General features: G+C 39.4%; 1 protein-coding gene across 8 annotated transcripts in view; it reads right to left on the bottom strand.

Moving 5' to 3' along the window:
* The window catches only part of SGIP1 (SH3GL interacting endocytic adaptor 1), a 206,753-nt gene that overhangs the window by 42,316 nt on the left and 151,055 nt on the right, over window positions 1-13,382 (bottom strand). For 6 of the 8 annotated variants that reach the window (XM_024734663.1, XM_024734661.1, XM_024734666.1 and 3 more), the window contains 3 exons: window positions 13,026-13,153; window positions 11,925-12,051; window positions 7,000-7,065 (listed from right to left, as the gene is read on the bottom strand). In XM_024734663.1, coding sequence (XP_024590431.1) covers window positions 7,000-7,065; window positions 11,925-12,051; window positions 13,026-13,153 — 321 coding nt within the window. Of the gene's footprint in view, window positions 1-6,002; window positions 6,063-6,999; window positions 7,066-11,924; window positions 12,052-13,025; window positions 13,154-13,382 lie in introns of all 8 variants that reach the window. The other 2 variants (XM_024734668.1, XM_024734664.1) reach the window with 2 other exon arrangements.

The following is a 13,382-nucleotide window of genomic DNA, read 5'->3' as shown; positions in this document are numbered from 1 at the left end:
CTGTGCCTGCGCTGTATCCTCTAGAATAAACGGTTGATAGAAAGTAAAGCTCTTTCCTGAGTTCTGTGAGCTGTGCTAGCAAGTTATCAAAACCCAGGAGGTGGCTGTGGAGAGCCCTCAATTTACAGGCGGTCAATGAGAAGTACAGGTGACTTGTGGGACTTGTGACTGGTGGGTAAAGCGAGGGGCAGCCTCGTGGGACTGAGCCATGGGGTGTGCCTAACTCCAGGTAGTTACGTCAGAATTGTTCAGTGTGAAGGGAAACACCCCACATGTTTGGTGTCAGGAGTGAGTGGAATAAAGAGAGAGGCTTCTCTTTTACTGACTTTCTTGTCTATCTTCAGCATGACAGTCATACACAAAACATGTGAGCCAAGGCACCTGCCTCAAAGAACAGGAACAAGTGAAATATCAGCATGTTGGTCAATCCTAGAGATTTTCAGAACCAGGTCATTAATTTCTTGTGAAGAGGTCGAGTGAATTCTGAAACCCTCAGCAGATCTGCCTGGTAGAACATTTTGCAGGTTCAGCTCCACTTGAATCTTCTTCACAGGTTTAGGCTATTTTAAAAACTGCGACCTTCAGTTATGAATAGAAAGGGCGTTACATTTTATATTGACAATGTACTTTACATAGAAAGATTCAGAATAGCTAGGAAGTGCGATTTTAATATTTTTAATGAAGACAGTCTTGTATCACTGCTTTTTATGTTTCTATATCGTTTCCCCAACTTAGTTGTACTTAACACTGTGACTTGCAGAGTTGGGTACTCCATAACTTTACTGCATTATTGATTGAAAAGGGCCTACAGTGGGGTAGGGGCAATTAGTGGACACTTCCCACTTGAAGAATATTGTGAATTTAGCAAAACAGCTGCTTCCCAGAAAATTGGTTATGCCTTTCAATTTTTCTTTCTTTAGTGACTCTCAGATGAATGAATTACTATCCTCCTGGTCATATGTGAAAAGTTTGACCTGTTTGCTTCTTACAGGATGCTATTACTATTGTCAGGGCAAAGAAAGTTGAGTGGTCCATGACTATGATTATGTCTTACCAATTTTTAAGCAGGGATATTTAATAACCTACTGGAGGAGGTCAGAAGTTAAAAATATCCCAAGTGTTACTTTTTTCACATGGACTACATAATTCCAAAGAGGAAAATGTAGATCCCACTGTATAGAGACATACTTTTCCTCTGTGGGGTCTAACCTGGATAAAGAAGAAAACTTGAATGTAGGCTTGGCTAGTGGACTGAACGAGAGTGGGGTGGACATGAGACTAGAGGTTTCAACAAGGTTAAAGATAAGGTGTAGTCCCGGGACCAGGAAGCTGGAATGTTAGGAGAGTTGGAAAAACCTGCGAGCATCACCTATCTCAAGGGGCTGTTGTGAAGGCTGAATGAGATCACGGATGCGGAGCAGAGCATCAGCCTCAGTCTCCAGCTAGGAGCCTGGTTTCAATCCCTTCTCTGCCTCTTCTTGGCTGAGTGATCTTGCAAAAGTGACTTATGTTAGCTGAATCTGAATTGCCTCATCAGTGAGTTGTGCAGGTAAAATGAGATAGTAGATGAAATGTACTTTTTGCATAGTAAGAGCTCAGGTGTTAGTTATTATTGTTCATTACTTTTATTACCTCAGGTCCTCTTATTTATTTATTTTCACCCCCAATATGTTCCATTCTCCTTCCCTATTTTATTTTATTTTTTTCTGTAGAACTTAGGCTGTAAATTTTACTTGTTTATCTTTTCACTTTTGATTCTCCACATTAAAATGTAAGCTCCATGGTGACAGGGAATTTTTCCTGTTTTGCTCCCTACAGGGGAGTGCCTAGGACAGTGCTGGCACACAGTAGTACTCACTAAATATTTGTTGAATGAAAGAATCATTGTATAGGAGTATAGGAAGGGGGATACATGGTTAGTTCTGAGATAGCCAAAATGACACTTGTCAGTAGGGACCTTTTCCAAGATGTGGTCAGAGGTGTGCGTTAATGAGTGGAGGGAAAGTTTATTGGAACTGAAGAAGTCAAGAGGCCCTGGAGCAAGGGTGTTGGGTGGATCATCCCCATCGAATCTATGACACAAAATGAAGCTAAGGAGTGAGGTGGAGAAGAGGGTGAAAAGGGGCTGCCAGCATCCCTAAGCCTGTAGATGAACGCAGAGGAATGCTCCGTAGTCAGTGGTGGACGGCCGCAAGTAAAAGGCAGAATGAGCAGATGGCTGCTTTACATTATGGGGAGTGGGAGTTGGAGGTAGCAATGGGGAGTTGGGAGAACTCGCAGTCCCATGACATAGGGCCCACAGAAGACTGAGGAACTTTCCGTGGAGAGAGCTAGAGGAGAAGAGATGGCCCCTGGAGAGAGCTGGGATGCAGTTAAGGAAACAGGTGGGCGAGTGTGGCAGAGAGCCTGGGAATGCAGAGAAGGGTGTTGCTAAGGACATGGCAGTCCCACAGGTTGGTGGGAGTGAGACTAGTAAACGGGAGCACGGAGCTGTCTTGAGAGGAGAGTGCAAGTGGCTGTATGCACAGAGGAGAGGTGACACTCAAGAATGTATGGCTGTAGGTCGTCTTTTTCTCCATTACCAGATACAAGATGATTTTGTAGTTAAATAAGTTAAACAAAGAGAGGGACAGCACATTTCTGGAAGCATCTTGATGTTCAAATGCTCTACAGAATTATTCAAATATCTAACAGTCACATCTTCTACTTGTTATGGAAATATCTTTCCCTTCCTTCCATCTCAGAAGAATACTTGATAGTTTCAGTTGGATATACTCCTGGATGAATGAATTTAAACAGTTACCACCTTTCGTAACCTTCACCACTTTTTTTCAGCTCAATTTAAATAGGTTAAAATTTCAGTGAATTTTTAAAAGATGAAATTGTTTATAAAAGTAAACCACTAAGACAAGCTTTGGAACTCTTCTGAGTTAGAACTATCATCTAATGCTTTTCTATCTCTCTTGTTAAGTTAAATTTGGAGGTGTGAAGCATCTCAAGTTATCTCCAAATAAGTTCATAAGGCAAAGTTCATTAGTGAGTTGGCTGATTGGTCAGTGACTCAAACACTCACTGGGTAACCACAATGCCTAGAGCACTGTAAGAACAAAGCAATGGATAAGACAGGCTAAGGTTTTGAACATGATAGAAACACTATTTAGATGCCAACCAATAATAATTTCAAAGCTATTTGGAACAAGTGAATATTTTGAGCTGGGAATCTTTCTTCCTTTTCTGCATTCCCTGAATAAAGAATTGAAGATAAAAATAATTAACATTGGGCTTCCCTGGTGGCGCAGTGGTTGAGAGTCCGCCTGCCGATGCAGGGGACACCGGTTCGTGCCCCGGTCCGGGAAGATCCCACATGCCGCGCAGCGGCTAAGCCCGTGAGCCATGGCCTCTGAGCCTGCGCGTCGGAGCGATAACCAACAAGGACCTGCATACACACACACACACACACACACACACACAAAAAAAAAAAAAAACACACACACAAAAAAAAAAAAAAAAAAACAAACCCCCAAAAAAAAAAAAAAAAAAAAAAAAAAAACAAACAAAAAAAAGATAATTAACATTAATAATAACAAATGTGGGTACAGCCAGAGTACCCTAGAAAAATATACTAAAAGTGCTACTCAGTAAAACATGTTGAATGACAGTCTTTTGGGAGTTTAAAATTTGGGTAGGGGCGCTATTCTCAAGGCATTTTAACATGTCACTGTTTCTATGCCATTTTATCATCACAGCAGAAAATTTAAAAATCATTCCAGGTTGCACTAGCTAAAACTACCTGAGACGAATGTACATAAAAGATGAAAACAAAGTTTTCCATTCTTAAAATGTAGCCATCCTTATGTCATTTTTAGTTCCGTGGGTAAGGTGTCATTTTTAGTTTCTCTTAAGTCTTCTCTTGAAGTTCACTGTAATGTATTTTCATCTGCATGAGTGTTTCTTGATGAGAAGACTAGGGACACATTTATGAAACAGCTGCTCCTATAGTCCCTTAAGAAGCCTTGCCTATACTTTCCAGCCTTGAGCAAAGTCCAAGATGAAGCTAACACAGAACTAGAGATTCCAATTAATTTCTATTCAACCTCTTTCTTGTATGACTTCTCTTGGCTTAAATTGAGATGCTTAAGGAATTTGGATCTTACTAATTAAAATAGCAATGTTACCAACTTTAGATACCCCAAAATCTACTAACAAATATTTTCTTTTCCTAAAAAGAAAAAAAGGGGTTCACATTGTTATTTCATATGTTTATTAATACTTATATTTGATTGATGATGTGGATTTTAAAAACAAAGAAACCAACAACCAAAAGTTCTCTTTAGATTGGTATCTTCAGAAAAAGTCTACCTCTCTCTGTTTAAAGAAATCCAAGCCAAAACACAAGCAAAGCAACCAACAGATACTCTAAAGACAAAACAAACCACACCAACAAAAAATTATGAAATATATTTTTTGGAGCCCCAGATGTTACTTGAAGGTTGCCGGTAGCATATGGCTTAATTTCCTGGTTAAAGCAGGGTAAACTACAACTTCTACTGTGGTCGGACTGAACCAGAGAAAGGGCCTTTATGTATGCAGGTATTGGCTATAAGTCAGGATCACCAACCTATTCAACTGTAGCTTCTGCTCTGAGTTGTGCTGATCAGTAAAAAGACACCTGGGCACTTTTTAATTCCATCTGATTCGAAGAGAAAGTTTAGCAGGTCATAAGTTTGTGGATTTTGCATCTTGGTTATCACAAAATTAATAGCCCGAGGCAACGAAGGTTTCCGACATCACGTGGAAAATATGCATCTTCCCTTAAAGACTGCCTATCCACCTGTTCTCTGCCTGACCCAGGATAGACATCAAGTATTTGGGAAGCTTTAAATCATACAATATTTCCTGCTGCTACCCAAGCTACTCCAAGCTAAGGACTTCCATCTCTGGGACCACCTTGCAAGGAAAAGTCAGTGTTAAGAGAAAAAAGCCACACCACAAAACACTACTTCAAAATCTGTATCAGTCATTCTGATTTTTTACAACTGTGCTAAAACACACACTTAAGAAAGTTCTTTTTGTTGTCATGAAATATAAAACGTTCAATATTTAGGTTCAATTCTAGAGTAGAATATTTTTTGGCCAACTTTTTATCCCAAGATAAACGTAGCTATTTAAAATCGTAGAAAGCAGAGTTTTAAGTGATATGTGTAAGATAGTCCATTAATTAAGTTGAACTACTTAATTTTTCCTATACAATAGTTTAAACAGGCCATTTTATCAAATGCCTGGCCTGTTAAAATGATTTAGAATTTAAATATAAAACAGAAGAATGCTAATCCTTAATACAGAATATAACAAATTATCCAACATTGAGGTTAGATACCTGACATTATATTTTCTTTCATCTTCTAAAATGGCAAGTTCAGTGGTAGCTGTACATTTTACTAGTCATTCCAGTTTCAATTTCCATTTCAGAAGATGTAAATAGAACTTACTAAAATACTTTTTTTCTTTTCCTCACTTTTCTGACCTCCCATGCAGCATTCCTTGTCATAAGAATATTTACACATTTACATTTTACAATAATGGATGTTGTATCTGAAATATTAATTATCCAAAGCAAAGTTAAATTCCAATTCCAACCAAAAATGTCCTTATATTTGTTGCATTGCATTTGCAAAAGAGTTAAGAAAGAGCCCTGGTTGACAGAGTTAAGTTCCTTGCCCAAAAAAGGTGTTTGTTTTTTTTCAATTTAACACAGTTAATTAAGTAACCAGTATTAACTGCAAATTAGCTTTAATTTTTTAATATGAAAAAATCGAAGATCCCATACAAACCAAATTCATGGAATATTTTCTTTAGTATTTAATATTTTCGAAGTAGCCATAGCATTTTTATATAGAAAGTGAGACCAGGTCTTTTGAAGAGAATTGGGATTTAAAAATGTGAATGGGGAAAAGGCACGAGGGGAGGATAAATTAGAATCTGGTATGCTATGCACTACTTACCTTCAAAAGTCAAATAAAACTTTCCTCTGTCAAACCAAACGAGGGAAGGCTGTTCATTCTCTGCATGGCCAGGAGTTGAAGCGGGATGGGAAAGGTTAAGGAGAGGGAGAGAGAAGGACACAGTATGAGTTACAGAGCAGGTCATTAATCTCACTAGGGGGGAGGGCAGAGGCACTGCATGCCGTTAGCGTGCAGGAAAAAGGGAAGGCTGGCAATCTATTATTATTGTTATTTTGTTTTCAGTTCGGGAAACAGAAAGCAAAAGCAAAGCTATGGAGGCCTAAAGGGATGGGCACGTGTTGCTGGTAGCTTGGTACTCGGTGCTGGTGCGCATGGAGCAGAAGTCTTCCTGGCCATGCAGGGGTGTCAGCATATTTTAACTGCACTAGTTTGGCCAAACCGTCATTCAGCAATTGCTGTATTTATTTCATCTTCAATGTCATCCCCTTCTATGTTTTCAAAAAGATAAACTCGGAGTTATAGGTTATATAAAACTTAGCTGAGGTTTTCAATGACAACAGCATTGCATATCAACTGAAAGTTCATGGAAGATGTCATATTTCTTCCATCCCCTCCCCTGGAATCACCTTAGGCATCCAGACACAAAACACCCTTTACCTACGTACCAAAGAAAAAACAAGATTACTAACGGTGCTCTACTATATTTTTAATTAAAAAGCCGTCACTGGACACGTAATTCTGAGCAGTTAAATTATTCCTCCTTCTGTAAATTCACAAAGCAATAGCATCTCACCTTTTTGGAACCTTTTCACTGAGAAACTGTCATGCAACCTGCGGCTTTATAAAATGTTCACTCAAAAAACATTTCAGTGGCATGAGTTCCACGATGAACAGTAAATAGACGGTGCATCTGATCGGCACTGGCCACTCATGAGGCGAGGAGCATGTCCATGAATTCATGTTGAGCATTCAGATGGCATAAGGGCTTGGATTTTTAAAGTCTAGATATCTAGAGATCACTCGGCTAGCACCATACCTGCAGGCGTTTCACAGCGCCTTTCAAACGAGGGCAGTTTGTCATAAAAAACATCATCTTCTGACACTACGAACCAAAGAAATATCAAGGAATGGAAAACAAAAACACAAATACAAATCTCAAATGAAATCAAGCAACACACTTTACTGATCGAAACACAGGAATGATTTTAATGGAAAAGGAAACAAAACCTAAGACACTGAGATTATGGAAAGGGTATAAAAAAGTGATGTGCTTATTTCATGATGAGCCTATGAGAAGAAATGGAAATCTAAAAAATGCCAGATGTTAGCATCTGTGAATTCACTGAAGTCAGCTCCATGGAAAAAATCACACCCCCACCTTTTCAGGGAGTTGTTAAAAGCACTATCATTAATAATTGACTCGTGCAGGTGTATTTCATTCAGACACAATTCTCAAGTGGCTGGACATATATCCATCAACAGAACCTCTGGACAGAGCGCTGACAGCTCAATGGGATCACCCAGCATGCACCTTCCTCCCCATGGGGAAAGAGGAAGCTTTTAATGAGACCATAAAAATGCAACAGTATGAATCTGAGGTCCCTGAATGAAGTATCCCATTTCAACTTCATAATACCCAAATTCAATTTGCCTTGCACTGTACTTGGTAGTTATGGATTGTTAATTTTGAACAGCATTATTGTAATTCTATCTTTGGCTATGGTATCAGGCATGGCCAAATGTCTTTGTAAACTGGTCACAACAGTTGCTCTGAATCCCAACCGTTCTGGATCTCTGTACACGGTCTCCCTCCTCACCAACAAACGAATGTAGACAATTGAAGTTTTATTCTATGTGATTTAGATCAATCAGTGCTACAGGTCTGAAGGGCATTATTATAACTTTAATAGAAAATTGAATAAATTCTGTACAAATTTCTAGGGAATTTTTCTAGGGAATCTTCCTTAGAACACAGAGAAGTAAGATAAGGAAATGGATGAGGGTAGTAAAATTATTTCAAAAACTCTGTTTCTTGGAAAATATTCTACTAGCTTGCCTCCTTAGACTTAGTGAATAAGGCGGGGAAACTATTTCTTTGTCAGTTCTTAAGGCTCTAGGATAGCACCTGTCAATCAGCTTTTAATATACATGTGGCTTCCTTGGTGGCTAGAATAAGAGAATGCAACTCCTATAATATCTGTAGGAGAGGAAAAAGAACTGGCCCTAAGAAGGATACCCCATAATATCTCCAGAAAATAGGACTCAAAAAAGTTACATTGGCAGAAACTGAATGTAACAGTGCCTTTTCATACCTATTAGTGGGGAATGGTGGAGAATATTCCTTTCTTTTGAAGAACTAATTTTCTGTTTACAATCTCCTTCAAATGAGGAGCCTCCAATACTGTCATTTGTTCTTTGAGCTGAAGTTACAAAAGAATGGTTCGTAAGGGTTGAACAGGGTGGCTATCATTTTTTATTGTGGTTGTAGACATTGAGCGCTTAGAAGAAAACATACTAAATACGTCAGAGAACTTAAAAAATGGGTGGTTGCATAGCTCTGTGCTTAATTTAAATAAGGGCAACACTCAAATCAAGTACAGAAGAAAAATTTCCTTAAGAACTAACCATGGAAATTGCCTCAGATTGATCTGAGATAGGGAAGTCAGTACTGGAGACAGGCTTTTTAAAAAAAAAAAAAAAAAAAGGCAGAAGGAAAAAAATACTAAAGTGTGAGAATTTAAAATTGGGATCAAGAATATCTACCTCCAAAGGTCTTTCTTTTTGTCCAGAATAATTGATGTTAATATAGTTATATTTTTTAAAAAGCTTATCTAAGTCAGAATTGCCACCCAGCTTAGAGAGACAAAGACTTGGAGGAAATATTTTAAGTTTTAAATGCTATGACTAATATTCCTGTACTGAATACAAATCACTTTTGCTCAAAGATCTACACCAAAGGAAGCATCAAAGTCCATCTGATGCTTCCTTTGGTGCCTGTAAATGATTACCTTTCATTCATTACAGATTCCTGGGATGTTAAAGATGTAATTTAAAAATGCATAATTAACAGTGAAGGAATATAATTCATAGTGAATTTAACAATGAAGAAAAATTGTCTTCATGGTGGTCTTTTTGCATTGGGGTACCAAAGGAAGGTTTTGCAAACATCGAAAAAAATGACTATCACCTATAGAAATAATAAATTGGATATATACAATTAGAGATGACTCCCTGTTTATCTCTATCTCTAAATATCTAGGAATTTGTTTCTTACAATAGAATAACTTTAAACACTTTCTTTATTCATATAATATTAATAGGATTCTTCCCCCCAAATCAAATAGTGAAGGTCCTGTGAGCTTTGTTCAGTACAAAAGGAGTTTATTGTATTTCATTGATTCTACTATGTGTACTTTTTAACCTCTCTGGAATTGGGATGGGTCTTAAAATCAGTATGATAAGAAAGTATTGCACCTTACCTCAACTGGCAGCTTTCTCCACCCTGTCTCAGTCATATAGAAAATAATAGTGCATCTTCTGATTGAAGGTAACTTAAATTCAGTGACATATAGTTGCAAAGGTACTCTTCATTATTTGAATGTGACAATGCACAGAAAGTCCTGTTTTCAATTTGGCATCAGATTTACTACTTTATAATCACAGGTCTCATGAAAAAGATTTTATGCTCGAAGTCTGGCAGGAGCGAATTCTTACTTGAATTGTTGTGTAGGAAGACCAGACATGCTCTTAAAAATTTAATCCTTGAATTATATTAAACTATGCAATAAGCAAGTACAAATAATAAGTATCCAGTTTCTGCCACACATGTCCCAATTTTGGCACAAGTGTCACAGGAAATGTCAGAAAAGTATCTTGGTGGAGGGAGGGAAATATTGAGCCATTGATGTCAGGAATTTGCTGCTGAAATTCTATCTGCCCCAAGCCATCTGATTACATTAAGTTGATGTTCCAAGGCAGTCATGAACAGTCAGCACCTTAGTGCTGAACAGCCAAAGCACATCCTCTCCAAAAAGAGATAAACAACGCTACACAAGGTGCTGCTGGGCGGTCGTTGACAATGTATTTACTTCAGAGAGAAACGGCTGTCAGGTGACCCACAGCAGCAGGAAATAAAGAACAAGAGAGTGAGGAAGATGAAAACCAAACAAAAGTAACAGACCCAAACAGATAAAATCAGAATGCCCCTCAGCAATGAAGCAATGTGACCAGCCTCTAAGGTGGCTTTTTTCTCTTTTTAGCCCCTCTGTGGTTCATCTTAAAAGAATGCATACTAGCTGTGTTAAGAATCAGAGTCACTGGCCAGGATTTGAGATTTCTGCTGCAGGGAGCATGAGAACACATGGTACAAAACGTGGCCACAGGTCAAACGCTCTGTGTGTGCAATTTTCTCTATGAATCTCAATGAGTTGAAGGAATAGGTTAGATGGTCATCTGAGGTCACTTGAGGTCTGCTTTCTGAGTGACAGTTTATTATCCTTACTTTCGTCTCTGGACCACCAGGAAAATCACAGAGAGTGAGTGGAACAAATGACCTTGAGGAAAAACAACGGAAAAACAACAGAGCAGGAGTGGGGGAAATGGCTGTAGCAATCAAGAGCATTAAAGAGAGTTCAAAAATAAGGTCGGAAGTTACAGAAAAGACAAAGCAAAACAGCGACAACAACAAAACCCAGAGAGAAACTAGCTAATAGGCATCTAAAGTTAGGGAGCCCTGAATGGCCCCAGCTGATGATGCAGATAAAGAATAGACATGGTTATATAAATGATGTTAAATATCTGTCTGTTAACGAATCATATGAAATTGGATAACTGGCTACATTTTCACCAAATTTGAAGAATTCTTTGGGGCTGATCTGATTAAAAATGTACAGCACGTGATATGGTCGAAATTCCCTTTGGGGGCCTAAGACGCACACCTTAACTTATTTCCCTGGGAAAAGAGGGATTTCTTCTCCAGAAGAGCTTCAGGCTTTGATCAAATTACTCCTCCCATGGGCAACTCTGTAGTGTGCTTCTTTTTTGGCAAGTAGCAGTGGGAATTTATTTAGCTTTGGTTAATGATTCTCCCAAGCAATGCAGCATGAGCCAGATGGTTTATAATATGGGAGACTTGGAGGGCATTCAGACAATAAAGGAAGACAATGGGAAAAAATGGAATGGGAAAGCCCAGGTCAGAGATACCATGCAAACATGAGAGAGGCAGCAGGAGCTACGGAAGGTGGGTAAAGAGGTGTAGACAGAGACCGGCCTTGGGAAGAGGGAAGACACTCCAGGCAAAAAGAGGCATTTAAACCTGGGAAAACCATCCAGCTGAGCAGCCATTCTCAACTCTTCACTTTCATCACACCATAAGGAAAGAGGCACAAAGGCATTTACTGAAAGTGCCAGCAATGACTTATTTCTTGGGGAAAATTGACCGCACATCACTGAAAAGCACTACAAAAAATGTCGAAAAGTTTTCTCACGTCCCACAGTGCCCATGTTTATACCATCTGTCAACATAAGGAGAACCAAAGTGATGAAGAAATGAAAGCTTCAAGAAAATAAAAGTTCTAAATTTTGTGATTTCTGATGTGTTACACGGTTGGAATTTAAAAAAACATTCCCCCCTCAATGGAGACTATTTTCATTATAAGAAATAATATCTAAATTATAGGATCTTATTTGACGATTTCTTCTTTACTTTTATGAATAGCTCTACATGGAAATAGCATAAGAGAATTCCTGCAAAACACAGGTGTTCACATTCTTTTATTTGCTTACTTAAAGCACTTTGCCTTCTTTGCTGAGAAGGTGCTTTTAAAAGAAGAGTCAGATGATAGTAGCAAAACACACAGCAAAACAACTTTGATCAGAAACATTGGGCGTTAGGGTTTTCAGATCATAAATAATAGCCAGTCAAAACCACAAACAGATTAGAAGAGAGGAGATAATTTTTACCAACTGTCGGGGTGGTGGCTGCACTCAAGGAATTTGTGGACGATATTGAAGAAGTGCTTTCAGCTCGGGCTAGGGGTGCTATCGGAGGAGGGCTGGAAGAATGGATGGGAGGGCTGAAAGGTCGGGGCTGCAGGGAGAAGAAAAGAAATGGAAAGTTAGATTCACAGGTCTGCCCTCCATATTTTTAGTGTCTCCCGGCCCCAGATATGACAACTCAGATTCTTAAAAGAGAACACGTGGCACCATTTTTACACTGAAGTTGATTATATCTGTACAGGAGCTTGTGGATGGAGCTAGAGGAACCATCAACCGTAATGCGCTGCACTCAACAGGAACATCACATTTAGAGAAGCTGAGGTCTGGGGTGTGGTCAGTGATGTTTCAGGAGGATGGCCTCTTATGCCCCCAGGAACTAAGCAAGTAACATAATGTGAGAGCTTATACCCACTGAAAGATATCTGAATACAGAATACTGTACTGTGCTAGCTAAACCAGATATCAGGGACATCACCGGTCTGTGACTCCTGTGTGCAGATACCAAAGAAATTTACCTCTGCCAGAAGTCTCTTAATTGTTCACACAGAATGTTTCCCACCTCTCAGCCTTAAAACATGATGCAAGAAATGTCAGAAAAAACTCATTGGGTCATACCACCCTCCTTTATATGCACACAGTGTGCCTACCACCAGTAACTTCTCTGTAGTCTGGGGACAGAAATCAGGACTTGCCCTCCCTTGGAATCTTCCAAAATCAGATAAATATGGTGAAAGGAAACACCTCCCATTCTAAAGGATTTAGCACAATTGAGCATTATTATCTTAATTTTCATCAAACCCACTGTAGAAGAATTAAGGGCCCCAGGATCCTGTTCCTACTATTTTCGACCTTGGCTTGAAAGATGTTAGAGATTTGAGGCCAACTGAAACATACACTCTGATTGCAGTGACTGTCTTTCAGATGTCACCTGTCAGGGCCATTTGTACAAGCACTGTAAGTGAGACTTAGACCTGAAGTTGAGATGACCCGCATTCAGGCACTTGGACTCCTGTTTGTCATTCCCACTGGATGTTTCTGAGCAGGCCAGGGCAGAAGGGAACATACCACATCTCCGACTCCAGGCTTCCCTGGAGGTAGCTTTGGCCGAGACGGAGGCCGGGGAGGAGGTGGAGGTGGGGTCGTGGTGCTGCAAAGAACCAAGGGGGTGGCTGGCCGAGCAGGGGATGATGCACCTGAAAAACAAGCTGGTGTTAAAAATGATTAGGAACGCAGGTGGCCAAAAGTGCTGTCATCACTGGATCCCACCTTCCCCATCCCCCAACACAGTGTCAATCACAGCCATTTGTTTCACCTCAGCAGTTAGTACAGTCAACTCTGTAGCACATGGGGTTTGGGTTTTTTTTTTTCAATAAAGAAAAAAAATCACTAGGCTGATGGCAGAAGCTGAAGCTCATTGCCTTT

This window comes from Neophocaena asiaeorientalis, unplaced genomic scaffold (genome assembly GCF_003031525.2).
Source record: "Neophocaena asiaeorientalis asiaeorientalis breed wild unplaced genomic scaffold, Neophocaena_asiaeorientalis_V1.1 scaffold15, whole genome shotgun sequence".
In the NCBI taxonomy this organism is placed as follows: Eukaryota; Metazoa; Chordata; class Mammalia; order Artiodactyla; family Phocoenidae; genus Neophocaena; species Neophocaena asiaeorientalis.
Note: the sequence above shows the minus strand (reverse complement) of the source record. Positions and strands in the feature narration are given on the sequence as shown.